At 39.6% G+C, this 21,873-nt stretch overlaps 1 protein-coding gene across 2 annotated transcripts in view; it reads left to right on the plus strand.

Moving 5' to 3' along the window:
- Window positions 1–12,218: 12,218 nt before the first annotated feature.
- golim4a (golgi integral membrane protein 4a) overlaps window positions 12,219–21,873 on the plus strand; it is a 41,773-nt gene continuing 32,118 nt past the window's right edge. For both annotated transcript variants that reach the window (XM_072695042.1, XM_072695043.1), the window contains exon 1: window positions 12,219–12,807. In XM_072695042.1, the coding sequence (XP_072551143.1) occupies window positions 12,477–12,807 (331 nt within the window). In that variant the 5' untranslated portion in view covers window positions 12,219–12,476. The remainder of the gene's footprint in view (window positions 12,808–21,873) is intronic.

Below are 21,873 nucleotides of genomic sequence, written 5' to 3' on the forward strand. Positions count from 1 at the left end.
ACCAACACCGTGCTGTCCTGTGGTGTGGTTTTCAGCTGCCTGCAGTCGCTTGGACGAGTTTTAACCCCCCCATGCATGTCCCTCTTGGTTAGGTTGTCCAAAAGTTAAGGGTTTCACCCTTTAGCAAGCAGGTTTGCCTAATCTAACCGAAGCCTTGCAGCGCTTTCACTGTTGCTGGAGAGCGACATCTGGTGGCGTTAAGAAGTCACTGCAGCTTGTCGCTCAGCAATGCAAAGCATATGAACTCATCCAGAGTGATTTTTACAGTTCACCCTAAGCCTGTTCTGAGCTGCTGATGATCATGTTTAAGTGCTGCAGATCCTTGGTTGTTGTTATTGATTTTGGAATGCATGAGGCCAATGTGAAATAAATCTGCACATCAGCAAGATTTGTTTGAGTGGAGGACGTCATGGATGGGACCAGGAGGGGTTACACATGGGCCCATCTAGGTTGTACACTATATATGGGGCCTATATTTGACCCACTTGAGATTAGGGTGGATTGTAAGGATGGAACTCACCTAGCTCCACTTGGCAGGGGCTTCATCCAGCTGTTGTCGTCTGGATGCTGCAAAAGAACATTTAATAAAATGTGTAAAATAAATAGAAAAGAAGCAAACCAGTAAATAAATACCTTTACATCAATACTAAAGTACCTAAATAATTGGGTGTCCCACTGTTAATGGTTTTTGTTTTTAACAATGATTTATTTCTTATTTTTTTTAATTTGTTTGTTTTGGAAACTGCATAACCCCGTGCTTGATGATGTACACCTGTGATCAAAACACCTAAACTCAATCATTAAGAGGGCTGTCCACATATTCTTGTCCATATAGTGTAGCGCCATTATGATATTGTAGACTGTGTGGAGAAGAATGTCAAGTGTTTAACTATGTTACACACACACACACACACACACACACACTTCTGAGGAAAGCCTTGTGTCTCTTGTGTCAAATTGATCAGTAGCTAAAAAATACAGTAGTACACATACTGTGACTTTATGCTATGAAGTCAAGTTCAAATGTCCACATCTTAAACATCTTGATTAAGAATCTAATAAACACTGTTTGTGAGGACAGTCAGTGAAACATGCCAAAGTTAAGACGTTGTTTCTATGGTCTAAAACTACACTGTTTTTAATTCTACTTTAAAGGCTGGTAGTTTCTGTGTAGTTTCAGGGTAGTTTCTGTGTAGTGTCAGTGTAGTTTAGGGTAGTTTCTGTGTAAGTTCAGGGTAGTTTCTCTTAGTGTCAGTGTAGTTTAGGGTAGTTTCAGGGTAGTTTCTGTGTAGTTTCGAGTAGTTTGTTTAGTTTAGGGTAGTTCCAGTGTGGTTTTTGCATAGTGTCAGTGTAGTTTCAGGGTAAATTAGGGTAGTTTCAATGTGGTTTCTCTGTAGTTTTAGGGTAGTTTCTGCATAGTGTCAGTGTAGTTTCAGTGTAATTTAGGGTAGTTTCAGGGTAATTTAAGGTAGTTCCTGTGTGATTTCCGTGTAGTTTCAGGATAATTAGGGTAGTTTCAGGGTAGTTTTGTTTAGTTTCAGGGTAGCTTTCTGTAGTTTCAGGTAAGTTTCTGTGTAGTTTTTAAATAGTTTCAGGGTCGTTTCGGGTAGCGTCAGTGTAGTTTCAAGGTAATTTAGGGTGGTTTCTGTGTGGTTTCCGTGTAGTTTCTGCATAGTTTTAGGGTAATTAGGGTAGTTTCAGGTAGTTTCTGTGTAGTTTTAAATTATTTCAGGGTAGTTTCAGGGTCGTTTTGGGTAGTGTCCGTGTAATTTCAGGGTAGTTCTATGTAGTTTCTGTGTAGTTTCTAAATAGTTTTAGTGTCGTTTTGGGTAGTTTCATTGTAGTTCTGTGTAGTTTTTAAATAGTTTCAGGGTCGTTTTGGGTAGTTTCAGGGTAGTTCTGTGTAGTTTCAGGTAAGTTTCTGTGTAGTTTTTAAATAGTTTTAGGGTCGTTTCGGGTAGCGTCAGTGTAGTTTCAAGGTAATTTAGGGTGGTTTCTGTGTGGTTTCTGTGTAGTTTCAGGATAATTAGGGTAGTTTCAGGGTAGTTTTAGGGTCGTCTTGGGTAGCGTCAGTTTAGTTTCGAGGTAATTTAGGATAGTTTCTGTGTAGTTTCAGGGTTGTTTCGGGTAGTGTCAGTGTAATTTCAGGGTAGTTCTGTGTAGTTTGTAAATAGTTTCAGGGTTGTTTTGGGTAGTGTCAGTGTACTTTCAAGGTAATTTAGGGTGGTTTCTGTGTGGTTTCCGTGTAGTTTCTGTGTAGTTTCAGTTTCAGGGTAGTTTCAGGGTCGTCTTGGGTAGCGTCAGTTTAGTTTCAATGTAATTTAGGATAGTTTCTGTGTAGTTTCAGGGTTGTTTCGGGTAGTTTCAGTATAATTTCATGGTAGTTTCAGGGTAGTTTCGGGTAGTTCTGTGTAGTGTCAAGGTAGTTTCAGTGTAGTTTCTGCATAGTGTCAGTGTAGTTTCAGGGTAATTTAGGGTAGTTTCAGGGTAGTGTCTGTAGTTTCAGGGTAATTTAGGGTAGTTCTGTGTAGTTTCTGTGTAGTGTCAGGGTAATTTAAGGTAGTTCCTGTGTGATTTCTGTGTAGTTTCAGGACAATAAGGGTAGTTTCAGGGTAGTTTTGTTTAGTTTCAGGGTAGTTTTGTGTAGTTTCAGGTAAGTTTCTGTGTAGTTTTTAAATAGTTTCAGGGTTGTTTCAGGTAGCGTCAGTGTAGTTTTAAGGTAATTTAGGGTGGTTTCTGTGTAGTTTCAGGGTAATTAGAGTAGTTTCAGGTAGTTTCTGTGTAGTTTTAAATTGTTTCAGGGTAGTTTCAGGGTCGTTTTGGGTAGTGTCAGTTTAGTTTCAAGGCAATTTAGGGTAGTTTCTAAATTAGGGTGGTGCAATCTAGCTAATAATTTACCAGTAATGTGTTTGTCTTAAATATTTTGACAGAATTATGAGAGTTAAAGGTAGTCTCTAATTTAAAGAGGTTAATATAGCTATATTTTTATATTTATTTTTTATTTTAATAAAAATGTCAATTTCAATTTCAGAATTGTACCATTAAAATTATATTTAAAATGTAAAACCTTTTAAAACATACTGTACTACTTACTATTAAGTGAGCTAAATCTAATATTAAAAAGTCAATAATATAGCTAATTTGTTTGAGACTGTAAACTAGCAATGAGGGAGCATGTGGCTGACAGGATTAGCCACCTTTAGCTTGCTATGATGTAGCTAGCGCTAGCTAATCTAGCTAATGTTTAATTTACTCTCTTGCAGCCAGGTCTACATTAGTCAGTTTATAGCAGAATATGAAGATATTTCTTAGTTTAAAAAACAAATCTGTCACAGATTTATGCCGGTTAGTGCGGGTCTGCTGCTGGTTTGACCTTGCAGACCTGCGTGTTTCACTAACGTTTGGTCAAGCAGTGGAAAGTTGCAGCTAATGCCAGCGTCACATTTCCCTGTCACTGTTCGCATACAGCTAGCACATTGTACTCGAGCAATGGGGTCCAACTACTTCTGAGACTCCAGCTGGGTTTCCATTAAGTTACTTTATTGAAATTAAAACAGTATCCGTGGTGTTGGCTGTCTGTGACAGGGTAAGCTAAAGCTAAGAGCGTCCATTAGCAGCTAGCTAATGCTAGCGCCAGCTTATCTCGTTGATGTTCGCCTCTGAGTAGCAAACTGTACTTTAGCAGTGGAGCTCAGTCGGATGTCTGAAGCTCTAACTGGGCTTGTTGTGCAGTTTAGGTCGTTTGAATGGAGCACAGGCAGGCAGGCAAGTGGTGAGCGGAAGCTAAGTTTCCGTTAGCAGCTAATGCTAGCACCAATCACTTTGCGGAGTGTGCGAAACTTGGCTGTGTCCCAAATGGCTCTGCACTCATGACAAAGTGCACTAATATTATATAGCTAGGTGTTATTATAATTGCTAAAATGTAGCTAACAATGTGTAAATAATACCGTACTGGACACAAAGTGCACTACTTTTGTGCAGGAACCACAAATTCAGAAGTTAGCTAGCTAGCTACATATATATAGGGAGTAGGAAGCAATTTGGGATCTAGCCCAAAGTCATTTTACTGTGTAATGCAAGCAGAGGTGTTATCCTCAATCTTTGGAGGGTTTGTTTTTTCTTGTCTGACAATTTGTTAAAGAACTGTTTTCAGCGTTTGGCTTTATTTACCTGGAGAACGGTAGTTCGAGTACATTGTCTTCATGTTTTTAGTTTTCTCCATGGCTTGAACCCTGTAGCCGCTCTGTGCACCGTTAATGACTCAGACCAATAGAAATTAATATATTACTTAATAAACTCTTATTTTACATTAACTTTTCACAGAGTTGAGCACATTTTGCCTTCTCTTGTAAAGTCACCATTATAGAGATACAGTTTTTTCATTAGACTGCCACGACACACATCCACACAGTGGCCGGATACATTCACTGACTGGGAGTTTAGTTACATGGTGTCGACAAAGTAACAACGAGCAGCATTTGGTATATTAAATAAGGGCAAATCAGAGTCTTTGTAAAAGTGTATTTGTAATAATCATGATTAAACAGGCTGATTTTATTCTTTGTTATTGCAGGCACTGTGAAAAAGTGGGACAGCAAGGCCATGGAGTATGATATTTTGCATGCTGTGGCATAATATCTGAAGCTTGAAGGTTGGTCTGGTGAAGAAGACTGTACGAAATATTGCTTTAACTGTTTTTTGTTGTTTACTGTGTGTTTCTGGTCTTTGATCTTTGGATATTATTTACTAAAATGTCTTTGTTGGTACTTTTCATCAATTGTCTTTTTAGAGTAATTATAAATGATATGATATGAAGTAATGAATTCATGCTTGCAACTGGGTTGAACTCAGGTAGCTAAAACACCCCGAATAAGACAACCATATTTAGACGGAGGGGGCGTGTTTTCAACAACCTGACAAAACAGCTTTTAATTCTTCCAATTTTCAATTAATTTGGCCCTTTTTGACAAGGGTCAAATTGTAATGGCTAGATGGCATCTCCAAAACACCACACAGGTCTTGGGTTTTTCTGGTATGCAGTGGTCAGTACCTATACTGTAGGGGAGAGGGGGGAAAAAACGGTCAAATACTTGAATTCAGTTATTATGATCACTTTCAATAAAGGGACAGGGCTCAAAGTTCATCAATAATTCTCTGTCAAACACTGACAGAGAAACTATGTGGTAGCATGAGAAGGAACACACAGATAGACACATTCAGCAACACAGCAAATGGTAACTTGCTCTTACAGCCTACACCTCTGAGGCCAGGCAGTCAATCATTGCATTTGCTGCTAATATCTTGGGGCCAAATACTAAATACCTTCAGTGGTTTGTGAAGTCCACGCCTTAAATGGTCATCACCCAACACCTGGTTTGGTAAATTAGTGCTTAATGATGTTCAATGGAACTGAACACATCCACACGCTGGCTCTGGACAGTACTGTATTATTTACTGTACTGCTTATTTTATATATTTGACCTCATATTCTTTCCTGTTTTCATCTGATCAGACAGTTATTAGAACATTTCACTGCTGGTTGTACTGTGTATAAATATGAATGTGATAAATAAAACTTCTGTTGAGCCTTCTGTTGAGCATGTTGGACTGAATAGACTCGTTCAATCAGGTCACTGGTGTCTGCATACTGTTCTGTGCTGTCTTCAGTCCGGGTAAAGCAGAAGACAGTAAATAATGCCAGCTATTGTTGACAGCACATTTTTGTCTCTGTGATTTTCAGGCTGTGCGGTCTGTCATTTCATTCAAATTTAGTGTTTGTAACTGATTATGTTTTATAATTACTGCAATGAAATACTCAAAACCACAACCAAAAACCAAACCACAGGCTAAGTGGTTACTCAAATTAAAGAGCCCTTGGGCTGTGGAGTCACTTTTAGTTTTACCATAGAGAGGACTCGATGTAAATCACTGGCTGGAATGTAAGCATGATAAATGATCACACTAAAAACAAGGTCATTCAAGTATGCTAATTTTATTTTACTTGTAGCCACACTATTGATTGAACAGTAGTGTGGCTACAAGTAGACATTAGTGCTCTGTAGCATAATAAACACTGAAAGACATAAATAAAAAACACTTTAAGACTGCTAATGGAATAACTAAACTTAGCACAATAAAGTAAGGAAACGTGTGTTTATTATTTCTTTGTTGTAACAGTGCTTCTTGGCAAGTCTGAAAGCCTGTTAATTTCCCTGTTAAATGGTGCCACATTTGTCAAGAACATGCATTTGTGGGATGAGCAGTAGATGTGAGGATGTGGGTTGTGCCCATGAACAATTTGCCAAATCCTCTCTGCCAATGCCGAACAGCTTATTCTGCCATTGACTCCTTTGGTGGACTGGATGATTGGAAGACATATTGGCAATTTAACAATTTATTCATTTAACAAACAGGAAATTTCCTTTTTGTGCTAAGTTTATGATTGTACTTTCATAAGCTTGACTTTAATTGTGTTAAGTTTTCTAAAATTAACTTAAATGTATATGTATTTAATCCATATTTTACATAAACGTAAAGTGAAATTAAGCTACTATCATACATGGAGTGAGTTAGAAATGTACAAAAATATACATTAAACATATTTCTATTAAGGCTGTCAGTCCAGTCTCCAGTCCTGGATTTTGTTCTCACTGGACGTTAAGGGACCTATTTTAAACTATTTTAAAGAGTGTTTTATTTTGAAGACGTTGTCTTTATTGGGGTTATACTTATACACTTAAACACTACAATTAACTCTTTCAGATCAAAATCCAGCTCAAGACCAGCGTTTGCGAGTAGCTCATTTCATATGGTCTAAGATGGTCAAAAAGCTGGCCATCCAGATTAAAACATACCCTATGCTAGTCAAGGGCTAATCTGGTAAACCAGCTTTACCAGCCTGACCATCTTTAGCTGGCGAGGCTTCTGGAGTTTTTTTAGCAGTGTGTATATTCAGGGGCAATTCAATAGAGCAAACCGAGCAGCCGTGTGGACAGCTTACAAGGGACTAACGAGAGTGAGCATTAGTGAAGAAGCAATGAAAGAGTCAAAAGACAATTTGAAAAGCCAACCAAGTCCAGATAGGGTTTAAAAAAGGGAAAACCAAAAAGACAAAGACAGATCAGCACACAAGGCATAATGGCAAACAGGATATACTGCTCCGCATCCAAAAGACAAAGGTTGGCTAAACTTTGCAACGAGGAGTATATATACACAGATGATAAATAGATTCAGAACTGAACTGATTTCTGGACTCAGATGATTCTGAGCATGTGAGCGGTTCATGGTTGGTTGGATGAAAACGTGGGTGTGACATAATCTAAGTGGTGTTTAGAATTGTCAGGTTCTATAGGAACTTCTGAGAGCAAGACAGGGTCAGCCATGACCTGGGTATTGAACCAACAACCTTGTGATCAATAACCCAGTGCTCTAATTATAATTATCTAGTAATTTGTTATGCATATATGATGTTTTTAGGACTGGTCCTTATTAAAACTATTCCTTTAGATGGTAAAATATTTAGATTTCCATTAAAAACTTGTCAAAGCACCTCTGACTTTTTAAGTGGACAAAGGCCCCATTTGTGTTGTTGGTGAGGCCCCCACCAACACCCCATCCCTGTATACTACTCTAACGTGATGGGCTGGGACCTTTTCTTACTGTAAACTTGTCTATTTTGCTGGCTTTCTCTGCTGCTATATGATCTGCACACAAAACAGACATGGAGCTGTTCTCTGATGTTACAGATAACTCATTAAGTGGCCACATAATGTGTCCCCACTTGCACACTCTGCTTCTTATGCTATGACCCCCAGTGTGAGAAACACTGTTAAAAACTAAGAGATGTAATTAGTATGGTGTTGTGAAGAAAGTGAGTTGTGAGTTCAACTGAGAGAGAGAGATGAAGGGGATTTGATGTTGTTTCAATGATTAATGTGAAGCAGACGACTGAAACAATGGAGGTTTGTCCTGTGAGTAATAAAACCCTGGTCCGCCAGACTCCTGCTGAGTTTCGCTACAGTCACGGCATTGTCTTGTTCACTCTGATCCATTGGTAACTTCTTGACATTTTCTCTCTCTCTCTCTTTCTCTCTCTTTCTCTGACCTCATCTGAAATTCACAGTCTCACCTTTATACATAAATGCCCTAAACATTCAGCACCACATCCTATGTATTTCTCATCCTCATAATAAACAGGCCACCTGTAATCCCGACATCAGTAAAGAACAGGGCCCACGAGGACACCTGTGTTACCAGTTCCATTACCATTCAGGAGAACAGCACCTAGCCCCTGTGTCATTACTAGCATCACCATCAACACTGTTTATGTTGTGATCATCATCACCATTGTTTCTATTTGAATCATTTTATCATCCCTATTATCACTATTACCAAATTTAGCATCATCATTATCTTCACCACCATCACTATTAATATCATGGCCATCACCAATATTAACATCACCATTATCCTCACAATCACTACCATTTTCATCACCATCAATATTGTCCTCACATCACCATCTCTATTACCATCACCACTATAATCATCACCATCATCATCACTCATAACAGCACCAGGACAACTATCATCACCACCATGACTACTGTTCATGTACTACTCATAACAGCACCATGACTACTATTATCATCACCGTCATCACCACTACTAATAGCACCATGACTGCTGTTATAATCACCATCATGACAACTATCATCACTATCATCACTTAAAACAGCACCATGACAACTATCATAACCACCATGACTATTGTTATCACTATCATCACCACTACTAACAGCACCATGACTACTATTCATATAACCATCATGACTACTATTACCATTGCCATCATCATCATCACCACTCCTACTAACAGCACCATGACTGTTATTATTATCATCAATATCATCCCCATCATTATTACCCCCTCTATTCATAACGGCACCATGGCTGATGTTAACATCACCATCATGACTACTATTATCTTTACCATCATTATCATCACCACTAGTAATTACAGGACCCTGACTGCTACTATCATCACCATCATGACAACTATAATCCCCATTATCATCACCACTACTCATAACAGCACCATGAGTACTATCATTACCATCATTATCATCAACCACTACTGCTAGCAGCACCATGACTGTTATCACCACCATCATGACTTCTTTCATCACCACCACTATCCTCACTCCTATTTATAACAGCATAATGAAAACTATCATCACCACCATGACTTATCATCACTATTGCTATCACATCATCATCAGTGCCATCACCACCACCATCATCACCACTGAGTACTATTACCATCACCGTATCATCAGCATCTATCACTATCTATCACTATTACCACCATTATCACCATCACCAATATCACCACCATCATTTATATTATCCCATCATTACCATCATTATTAAAATCACTAACATCACTGTTATCAATTTTAGCATGAGCATCATCAGCAATATTACCTTTGCTGTACTTTAGAGATGTAAGGGCTGATCAGAACTCCTCAGGGTTATATTTTTAGACTTGGTTGAATTGATTTCCTCACTTTATATTTCATTTGTATCACTTGTAGCTCATTAAAATCATTCTGTGGACATTGCTGATGATAAACTTTGTATTCACACCACATTTAAAATGGTAAATAAATGGATATTTATATAATTATTGAGTTATGATTGAATTTGATTGAAAGTTGCTCAGAGCATAAACAACCTTTTAAATGTTGTCATATTTGTCATTTTAGGCAGTTTGAACAAACAACAGAATGTACATTTACTATAAATGTGGTGAACTACATAAATAACTATGTAAATACATAATGCTTACAGAAATGTCCAGGATTTCTCCGTACACGGATTAAATTAAGATCTGTGTGTCCGTATTCAAACACCGTGCATGGTTTGATAGAGCAGTATTACGGCCCTTAAGGCATTACACACTGATTTATCCCTCAGTGGCTGCTTGATGACAGCTCAATTCCACATCACAGAAGAAACCAGCCCAGCAAGTCCAACACATTCATCTACATTCAGGTTCAGCTCAGGTTTCCCTGTTTTACTCCAATACAAAACATCTCATTCCCGTCCTGTGGACCTGTAACAGAATAGCAGTTCTGCACCAGGGCCTTCAGATACCTCCTAACACAGAAATGACAGAGTTTACGAAATCACTGCTATTGCAGGGTTTAGAGATTGTGTTCCAGCCTGAATTCCTAAACCCCTTAATCATCACAAGCTTCTGAACCTATCTGTAGTAAATATTAGCAAGGTTCTTTAAGGGTTCTTTAAAAGGCTCAATGTTTGTGAAGTACTGTGTGAACATTTTCACTGTTTCCAAAGCTCTCCTTAACCCCTTAAAAAGCCCAAAAGTGTTATTACAAACATCTATTACCAGAGAAAAGCTCCATCGGTTCGTACAGAAGTCCCTGTAGTTACTGAGTTACGCTTTAGTGTGTAATAAGCCTTGGAGTGTAAAGAGGTTAAGAAAGCCCAGTACAATATGTAGATCCTTTTATTCAGTTAAATGGAGTTGAGTAGACCCATGTGTTGGCTTTGGGCCTCACAGGAAAATCTGGAAGTAAACCTGTGTTCTTCTAACTACACTCTAAATAAAGGGTTAAGTATAGTCCTAAAAAGAATTATTTGAGTTGTAAGCTGAACTTTTTATAAGGAATACAGAACCCATACAGAACCACATATGAGAGATTTCTTGTATGCAAAGAACAATTCAACCAGACAAAGAACCATGTAAGCATTCGAATGGTCCTTCAAATGGCTGACATGGTTCTATATACTCCGATTGGCACCTGCCAGCACAGCTCTCACACGCCGAGGCATGGACTCCACAAGACCTCTGAAAGTGTTTTGTGGTATCTGGCATCAAGATATTATCAGTGGATCCTTTAGGTCCTGTAAACTGTGAGGTGGGGCCTCCATGAGCCTTGACCCTGTAGTCGGGTTCACGGGTTGTCCTCCCTTGGAGCATTTATGGTATGGTAACACCCCACAAGACCTGCTTGATGTTTTGGAGATGTTCTGACCCAGTCATCTAGCCATCACAGTTTGGTTCCTTCTGAAGGGTCTTTCACTTTTCCCTGCTTCCAACACTTGCTGCCTAATATGTCCAACCCGTTGACAGAAGGCATTAGAATGAGATCACTGATGCTTCACCGGGCATTGGTTTTAATGGCATGGCTGATTTGTGTAGATGTTTGAAGAACCCCCATTTTAGGGGTCTGCTGAACATACTAAAGCCACAACAACGCATCAATAGCACTGGGCTACGGATCACAAATTTGTTGGTTAGATTACTGGGCCATCCAAGCTGACACTGTTGGGCTGTTGAACAAGGCCCTCAACCTTCTCAACACCCTCTCTCAGGGGGGTGTTGTAGCATGGCTAACCTTGCACTCTGACTCTGGCCTTCCAAGCTGGGACATACAAAGAGAATCATTGCCATGCTGTCTTTGTATAATGATAATAATAGTACTTAACTATATATAACTGTTACCGTTAATAAAGAGACCATTACAGAAACATGTTTAAAGGTTGTATATGTGCCTGGTTCAATTCTTTTGTGTATTTATCACAACATTACACAAATATAGGAAAGAATAATGAAGAAACTAGAGTATCTAAATTGCAAGTAAGGTTAAAACTCAAAAGTGTGTTCTGCAAACATGATATTGCCTACATATTCTACACAGCGGATGCTTTAGAGCCGTAAAACTGGGTGTAAAACATCACACAATGGGGAATAAGCAGTGGTTAACTCTTACGTATTGTCTCTTTTTGGGTGAAACACTTACTTATTTCACATCAAATTAGCATTGAGTTTGTTCATTGAGCTCCAAAAAGCTGTTTATTAGCTTTTCCAGCTGAGAATTACAGCCTGATTTCCTTGCTTCTTGATGGGCAGCTTTCAGTGCAATGGCTGCATTGGCAGAAAAACCACCGCTGGATTTCATTTCCCACCCGCATTCAGTCAAACCCCGCCTCCTGCGTAAAGATTGGCTAATAATGGTCGGACTCTGTGTTGTGATTGGCTGGCGGTTGCCCTGCCCAGTTGTGCCAGGATTGCGGGTGTAAACTACCTTCTCAGTCCCAGCCCACAAGGTCATGGCTTGGCTGAAAACGGGTGGGACGTACAGGAGGAGGGACTTCCTGCTGTCCTTCAGGTCCGCTGTTGGATGGCAGGCGCAACTGCAACTTAGGTGACACGTAAACTAAAAAAGTGCAGTCGGCGTGAACAGCGCAGGCCTCTAAACAGCGAAAATGAGCGCCAGGTGATTAGTTAGATAAAGTCAGCTTTACGCGCGAGGACTTACTGTAGGCCTGGATTCACACGGCTAACTGACGTGGAGAACTTCTGCTGCATTTGGGGTCTTTTAGAGAAGATCTGAGAGTGAACTTCTGCAGCAGGACTGAGAAGGAACCCAAGGAACGAGCCTCCCATGCATGCAAGTGATGATTTCCAGCGACTAGTCTCGGGAACTGGTGGTTTTATGAGTGCAGCGAGCTTCTCTACTCACTTCAGAAGTCAGGACGGAAAGTTGGGTGGAGGTTTCACCAGCAGCAGTCTGGGCCAGGCCACCACCATGGCCAACGGGGTTTGCTCCAGGAGGCAGAGGAAGATCCTGCAGTCGCTCCTGCTGCTCACCCTGGTGTGTGGGGGGCTATATGGGGCTATGGTGGCTTACGAGACACATAAGCAGCTGAAGAGGACCGAGGCCATGGCCCTGAAGTACCAGCAGCACCAGGAGGCTCTTTCAGCTCAACTTCAAGGTGGGACTGCCTTCATGATCATGTTCATAAAGCCATGTTACCCCCTGCAGGGCTGCGAGGACTGGTTGCATTACGTGTTTACCTTGTTTGGCCCATGAAAAAAAAAAAAAAAAAAAAAAAAAAGGGGGGGGGGTTTGAGTAAGCTGGAACACTGCAGTGGGGCAGTTTAGTCCAGGTGGTCTTTATTGTATAGTCTGTTCTTAATTTGTAATCTGCTGACGTTTGGGTAGGAGTGTAGACAAGCCCAGAATAATTAAAGGGCTCATATCATGTAAAATGGGAGTTAGATGGAGTAGGTAAGCATTAGAAAGCTTGCAAGTTAGTAAGCTTGAGAGCCCTCCCCAGTCCATGGAGTCCTGTGTGAGCAGCAGAAGCAGCCTGCTTTAAATTCAGTGTTTTTGTAATGTCACAAAAAAAGGCCAGCAATATCTACTGTGTTTACTACATTTGACTGGGGCTGCCTGAATGTTTGCATACAACTGTATAGGGACTGTTTCGGCCCGGTGTTCAAGCCCAGCCTTGATATTGAATGAAGGGCAGCTAATCAGAACAGAGCCCATTTATTTACAACAGTCGGTTTAGTTTATATAGTTAAAAAGAGGTTATAAATGAGTATGTAAAATGAATCACTGTTAATATTTAGATTTAAGTTATAATTACGTTAATATCCAGAATGAAGCTCCAATAACATTCATGTCCAGAATGAAGCTCTAATAACATTCATATTCAGAATTAAACTATAATAACATTCTTATCCAGAATTAAACTATAATAACATTCATATCCAGAATGAAGCTCTAATAACATTCATGTCCAGAATGAAGCTCTAATAACATTCATGTCCAGAATGAAGCTCTTATAACATTCATATCCAGAATGAAGCTCTAATAACATTCATGTCCAGAATGAAGCTCTAATAACATTCATGTCCAGAATGAAGCTCTAATAACATTCATGTCCAGAATGAAGCTCTTATAACATTCATATCCAGAATGAAGCTCTAATAACATTCATGTCCAGAATGAAGCTCTAATAACATTCATGTCCAGAATGAAGCTCTAATAACATTCATGTCCAGAATGAAGTTCTAATAACATTCATGTCCAGAATGAAGCTCTAATAACATTCATGTCCAGAATGATGCTCTTATAACATTCATGTCCAGAATGATGCTCTTATAACATTCATGTCCAGAATGAAAGTAACTTTATAATCAGATAAACTGCTGTTGGCTGAAAAGGGGTTATAGATATGCAAATGTGTTTATTTTGTGACATTACAAAAACAGTCTAGTTGGGAATGGATTTCTTTCTGGATTGTTTTTTTTTATTGTTTGGACTGGATGGACTAGGGAGTAAGAGGTAGGTTTTGGAAATTATGTCACAGTCTATATTTTATACCATTTTATTAATGAAGTTGGTTAGATTAATCTAGATGATCCATGGTATTGGCTTGGTAAAGTCTAAAGTACTTTTAAGGGTTGTGTTATGTTCACTGGAAGTTGTTAAGGCTTGTTTGTTAACTGGACAAAAGTGTCCTCATTTGAAAATGCGCAGAAAAACACACCCTAACATGCGAGTGAGTTAAAAAGTGAAGCTTTTGGAGTGAGTTAATAAGTGAAGCTTCTGGAACATAAAAACAAATTTCACATGGTGGATTATGAAGGACATGGTCGCATCAATGGCACTTTGTAGTGGCCGCTGTTCAGTCCAGCAGGTCTGTATAAACATGCTGCATTTCTCCTTTACAAAAGCTTCCTCTCTCAGCAGTGTGTTAGCTGATATCTAGGCCTCATTAATATTCCTCAGGAGCTGTGTCTTGTTCTTGTTTTTACTGCTCTCTGGGACACACACTCACAAACACACACATGCACACCTGTACCTCCCCATTCTTTAAATTTCTTCTACCTGAGCTAAAAGAGTTGAGCTTCTGGGAAAGGAAAGGGGACAAGTAGTCCCTTTTAAAAAAAAAAAAAAAACACCTGTGAGGGGTATTAACAGTGAGTGTGTCCCCCTTTTGCAGCAGCAACAGCCTTTACTTCTCTGGGAAGTCTTTATACTAGATTTTGGAACGTTGTTATAAGGAGGATTTGATTGCTTTCAGCCCCACGAGAGAGAGGGCATCAGCGGGGTTAGGTACTGATGCTGGAAGTTTAGTTCTGCCACTCCAACACATCCCCAAGGGATTTGGGAATTGGATGGAGCTCCATCATCACTCCAGAGAACCCCACAGCCCAATGCTGGGGATCTTTATACCCCTCTAGCCCAAGCCCACTCAGCCTTGCACACGGCGACCTTAGGCTCATGTGCTCACGGCTGTTCCAGAGCGCTCCATTCAGACATTCAGACACATCTTGCTGTTGGCGTCAGTGCAGTATATAAACATGGGTCCTTTTCCTTAAGTTCACCTAATACAGTTGTAATGACACATACTATACATATGTACACATGTTGTAGCGCAATTAGTGTGAAATGCTACAACACCGGTGCCACAACACGGTAACATGAAGTTATCCATTGTATTCACTGATACAACTGAGTCACTGATACAGCTCAGTGTTTGTGTTTTAGTTGCTTTTAGAAGACTTTAACATTAAAAGAAGAACTGATGTCCTGTTGTCTGTCCATCTGTCTTCCAGTAATGTAATCTCTAAGTGAATGATTCTGTGTATTGTTTGTTAGGGGTGGGCGATATGGCAGAACTATAATATTTTGACACTTGATGATATTTTTACAAGCAGATGGAATGCGTTAACATAGGGTGACCATCTCTATTGTCTAAACTAAGCTGTAATTGGTTTGCAGTGGTACACTGGTTTAAGATTTACCATGTTATGAAAATGGATGGTTATCATACCGTGTACATTTACTTAATACCGGTATTACCGGTAAAGACAACCAAACTAAGAATCCTACTATCTTACTATTTCTTAGAGTTCTTAGAGAAAACCAAATAATAAGTTGATTCAGAGAGAAAATGATCAACAGATGAATTCATAATAAAAATAATAATTGTCTGGGTACAAAATAGTTTAGAAAAGCTCTACCTCACATGCAACTTTCTTATAGTATAGAGTCATTTTTAATATTCTTACATTAAGAAAGGGTTTTCATACTGTTGCAACCCTGAGTTAGGACTGCAGGATATTAGAATAAGACAAATTCGTGGCAGTTATAGAAAGTTTGTAAATAACATGTTAGTCTTGTTTAAATGTATGTAGTGCAGCTAATTTCCTGTGTCAAAATACTATGATAATAATTGTGTATCATGAAAATCATGTATCATGTTGCCCACCCGTAGTTATCAGTAGGTGATATCAGAGTGATACTGAAATGCTGAAATTACACCAGTATTGGTAGGTAATTACTTGGAAAATGATCAGTATTAGTATTTATTGAGCTCTGTTGGTGTAGCAAAGCGGGTAACAACACTCACCCTCTTTATTGCAGATTGGAGTTTCTCGATTTCCTGGCCAGATAAGCTCACCAAATTCAAAATTCTTTATATAGCGCTTTTCACAAAGAATGTTGTTACAAAATAGCTTTACAGAAATCTGTTTCCAAGCGTCTTTTGAGAAAGCCGACAGTTGCAAGAAAAAAATGGCAAGCGAGAGGAAGACTCAAAAGGGGAGACCATCCTCCTCTGGTCGACAGCAGATAGCAAGACAAATAACAAAAGAACTAGAATAACTGGATAGGAAGATTAAGAGAATAAAAAGCTAAAAACCAAGCCACAAATTATGAGAATGCAAGTGAGTGTAGGACACATGCTCAGTGTTAATGTGAAAGTCCATGCCGGTAAAATAGTCATATGCACAACTATGTAGTATCTAGAATGGTGCGAAAAGCCTGATCCAGAGTGCAGGCAGGCACCAGCACCAGACTACAGCAACATTACAAATCCCATATTGTAATCACAAAATTCAGTCTAAAGAGTTTACAAGAGAGACACATAGAAACAACAAGTGTAAACAGTGTTATGTCTTGCTGTACACTTAAGACAAATTGGCCTCATTCACCAGTATTTTTCAGTATTGGTTCAGTCTGCATCAAATTCATGTGTTTTAAACCGCAGAATTCTTCACGGCTCTGTTCTTCTAATGATGGATCCCATTGTCCTTATACACTAACTAAACAAATGGTGAATGTCAGAAACTTTGTGAGAACTGTGCAAGTAGATTTAAGAAGAAAATTCTTCTTTCGAACGGTTGGTGAATGAACAGGACACCAGAGAATCTGTTCACAACACAGGGGTAATGTGCTCCTTCATGCTGATCCAGGCTGTAGAGTCCTGCGGCACTGCATTACACAGGACATTACACTCCAGTTTTGTCATCATGATGCTTAACTTTCAGGCTCTACGCTGCTGAGAAATGAATGAGAAATAGAATTGGCCATGGTAATAAGCGTGTTATTAAATTCTTTTAGACAGATTTGTGTTTTATGTATCCCTAATCTCCACATTTAGAAGCTGAGCATTGAATGTGAGGCATTAAAACCCGAGACTAGTCTTGTTGAAATGTGGCTTCAGGCAAATGGGTTTTAATTTAGAGAAGAATGTATGTTCTCACACATCCAAGTGGATCACCTGATGTGTCGAAGCTGGAATGTGGCCAGACACAAGAGCCGTGCTGTTAGCCCTGTCTTTTATTGAGCAACATTTAATTATAGTTTTTAACTGGGTTGCTTGATTCCCGTCACACTAATGAGAACTGCGTGACTTTTCCGCCAGAGCTGAATAAAGATTTAGATCTATTTGAGTTTTCCACATGTTCAAACTGAAGATAGACATCCTCCAGTCTGTCAGTGTATGTAGACTTACTCTCCTAATTTAATTTAATGCTTGACCTGGCAACCTCCAGATTACACAACCTTAAAGTAGTGGACATCCAGATTTAAAGGGCCATATCCTACATTTGTCTCAGATTTTTTTATTTCTTAAGTCTGCTTATAACATTGTTGTGACTTTTTGCACCAATGAGAGTCAAAATAAATGTTTCCTTTCTTTAGAATTAAAACAGCATTATGTAAAAAAATAAAATAAAATTCTGGTCCTGGACCCCTACAGTTGGGGAGTGTACATTACCTTTACTCAACTGCAGTAAATACAAATCATGCTTTGAGCGACCCCTGATGAACAGCTGTACACATGCGTTTGTTGACAAGCTGAGAGATACATAAGCAGGATCTGAAGGTGAAGAAGCATATGGACTGAGGCGGTAGAGTAATATTACAAGATTTTACACAAATATGACTCAGGTAACGTAGTGTTGCACAGTTCTGGCGAGAGGTTCCATAGTGCAGTAGCAGTGTTGCGACCTAGAGTGTGAATGACTGAGACGTCAGTGTACCATCAACATGACTCTGAAACCTATATTAATGTAAAAAGGGCTAAATAATTTGTTTTAAGCAAAACAAACAAGGCTTATTACACACTACAATGTATTACTCAGTAACTACATGGACTTCTGTAGAAACTGGGAGTGCTATTCTATGGTAATAGAAGGGGTTAAATGGGCTTATATAGGCTGTCACTGTGCCTTTAAAGCAGTCATGTCCCTTAAATTGCAGTTTCAGAATCATGCTGATGGTACACTTCGGGCCGGAACACTGGAATTTTGTTGGAGCTAACCCGAGTCATATTTGTGTAAAATCCTGTACTATTACTCTACCTCCTCTGTTCACATGCTTTTCTCACTTCAGATTGTCAACAAATGCATGTGTACAGCTGTTCATGAGGGGGCGCTCAAAATTGTGATTTGTATTTACAGCAGTGGAGTACAAGTGAATTCTGCCCAACCTTAGGGGAAAAATACATATTCTTGCATAATGCTGCTTTAAGACTGATATATGTAAATGATCTCTGTTGTGATTGGCTACCCTATATTGTGCCTAATGCGGAAAGCAGTCCAGGTGAATGGGCGAGGTCCAGGCGAATGGGCGAAGCTAAACTGCTGTAGGCTAAATAGGATGAATGTATGTAAATCAGACTGGCTTCGGTTGAAACTTTGACAATGGTTACACAATATATTAAACTCCATTTAACTCCAACTTAATTTCCAAAAGGGGGGTTAAATATAATTACCAACATATGGAACTGATCTTTTTATGAAAAGCATTCTCTTTTTGTACAAAAAGACCCTGTATTCCAGTCAGCAAGGACTGAAATGACCCCCTTTAACTGCTTTATATTCTGCTTGCAGCACATCTGTATGGTGCCACGTCTTACTCCTGCCCATCAAATCCTCCCTGGCAGGAAATTGTGGGCGCTAAGCATGTTGGTGCATTTTGGTGATAGTGATAGACTCAGTTTAGGGCAGCTTTGTGAACCACTCCCCTTCTTAACTAATGGATTTCAGACGTGGAGGTTTGAAAGAATGTGTAAAAGGGGGCGGAGGGCGCTGAGATGACTTTAAGACAGGGCTTTAGTGTTTTTCCTTCTCTAACACAGCTAATTCACCTCCTGGGACCGTTACTGACCAGAGTGGACACTGGAGCTGTGCAGTATAGAGTATAGTGAGATATCTTGTGATATAAGCTTTTTGCTGTAGTGATAGAGTTAATTGTGAGTTATTGTGAGCATCCTAACCAGTCACAGATAAGTTCCTGTGGATTGGGTAAATAAAGGCATTCACAAATTCCTTAATGTACAACACAGTATCTTTTAAAAGTATCCAGACACCCAGAAATGCTATGACGTATTTCAAATGTCTGTCAAATGGAAAACAATATAAAAAGATAAGGATAAGGAGTGTTGTTTTGGAGCTTTATCCAAAACCTTTGAGTTGATCTGTGTGGGTTGGAGTGCTAGAACATGCATCATCAGAACCTGACCTCACTGGTGCTCTCTAATGTGGCGGAATGCAATCAAGTCCTCCTCACAGCAATGCTCCAAAATCTAGTGTTAAGTCTTCCAAGAGGACTAGAAGCTCTAAGAGATCTAAGATGAGATGAAGGATCCATAATTGCAAGGCCTGAGTTTGACCTCCTGCTGAACTCACAGAGCTGGTAATTAGCTGTTGAGTTGGACCAGGTGTGTTAGAGCAGAGAAAACACAACGTGTGCAGAAACCTGATGCTGTCAGTGTGAAGCTTAGATCTGTCATTACACACTTTTGTTAATAAAACCATACCGATTAGAATGCCTGTTCAATCAAGGATTAAGGATTAATTGTTTATGCTTAATACAGTGTGTTTGTTTGTGTTAAACAACCCCCCCTTTGCTGGTGAAAATTAGGGATGCACCAATCAGAGTTTTTCTGTTCCTATACCGATATATAAACCTGATCCAGATCTGATACCATTGTTGAATTAATAAACCATATACAAACTATATACACAACTATACATACTATATAACAAACTATAAAAAATGAACACAAGTATAAATAGAAATAAATGATTCCTAATTATTGGTCACTTAAATAAATAATTGTGCAAGCTTATGGCACAGTGTTGTCTGGGCTCAGGATTCTGAAAAAGTCCGTGGGACCATAAAGGAGCTAACGGCTCCCCCCTACAGTTGGGAAGTGGAACTCGCTCTTTAAGCCATAATTAAGATCCACACTTTCCACATGCGTTTTAAAAACTGAGAGATAAAGAACCAACCGTTGAAGGTAATGAAGCATGTGGACTGAGGCAGCAGAGTAATATTACAGTCACATAAGTTAGCAGTGTACTGAGTCTAGAGCAGCAACGATGGCACTGTTTAGTTCAGTGCAGATTAGTTTACATTAGCTGGCCAGTCAGACACCTGCTCCACCAACTGTTAAAGCTATATATAATTAATTTTATAACTTAAGCTGAAAAGCTCATGATGTCTGAATGCTGGTTGATGCCGCTAGCCATCATTTTTAAGGCAGATGACCAAGTAGGCTGAGCAAGGCTGCCTACTCAAAGTCACACTCTTTGTGCCATATCTTATCAGCTGCAGAATCCATCAGCACTTTCCAGGTGCTAGCATGTTTTTACCGTGGTATAAAAGATGGACAAAGCTTTCCTTCTTGTTGGGTGTGCTGTTTACATGGCAGAAAGCGCTTCCATACTGTTACTGGACTGGCTGAGCAGGCTTAGGGGATTGATTACTGATGTGGAGTGTTGTACATCAGACAGTCTGTGTCAGAGTTAATGGAGAGCAAAATATTGAAGGTGGTGAAGATGGTGGGAAAGTAATTAAAGGTCGTCCTTTTCATGGCTGTTAGGAATCCACACTAGCTTCTCTTTAATTCTAAGGAATAAAAAAAGGTTGGAAAATGGTGTCGAGTAAATGAATGATGGATGCTTTTGGTTCATAAACCCACACAAATGTTATAAGAGCCTGTGGGTTGAGTTGGCAGGTTGTAGGGTTGAATGTGTGCAGATAGTTGGGGTCAGTGTTCTTCTCGCTTCTGTTTGCCAGTCAGTTTATCTGTAACTCCAAAACTGTCTCCCCAGCTCGTTAAAGCTGAGCATACAGTATCACATCTAGTTGCGTTCAGTAGGAGCTTCTGCTGTCTTCCAGATGGCCTTGGAGCCTTATACAGAGAGGTCACTGGCCCAGCGTTCTCCAGCCAACTCCCACAAAGCCATACTTGGTTGAGAAGTTTCTGCGACCAATTCTTTTGCCTTGTGTGTTCTTGTTGCGAATGTTTGTGATTCTTATTTTACCTACACTCAGGATTCTGTTGGATCTAGAATTTGTCTCGTTGTCTTGTGGCCCTATTTTAGCGATCTTTCCTATCGTAACGACGGGAAAGTACGCGTATCTGTTTTGGGCGTAACATGCAATGAACCAATCAGCGTGTCACGTCCTATTCTTTTTAAGAGCCAGATGTGGTCTGACTGTGGCGCATTGCTATTTCAATGGTGCATAGATTTTGGGGCGTATGTACATTGGGCATGCGCCTGTGTTGACAATTCACTGCCAAGATAGCAATGAATGTCTGCATGACTGGTGATGTCTGCCCAGGTTGTTTTCCATCAGAGGCACACCTGTGTTTTGTGTTATACGCCAAAAATGTACCTGAACACACCTCATTTCAAGACCACCATGCTCATCTGTGTAGATATATATTCACAAGCACTGTTGC

This window comes from Salminus brasiliensis, chromosome 13, assembly GCF_030463535.1.
Source record: "Salminus brasiliensis chromosome 13, fSalBra1.hap2, whole genome shotgun sequence".
Taxonomy (NCBI): Eukaryota; Metazoa; Chordata; class Actinopteri; order Characiformes; family Bryconidae; genus Salminus; species Salminus brasiliensis.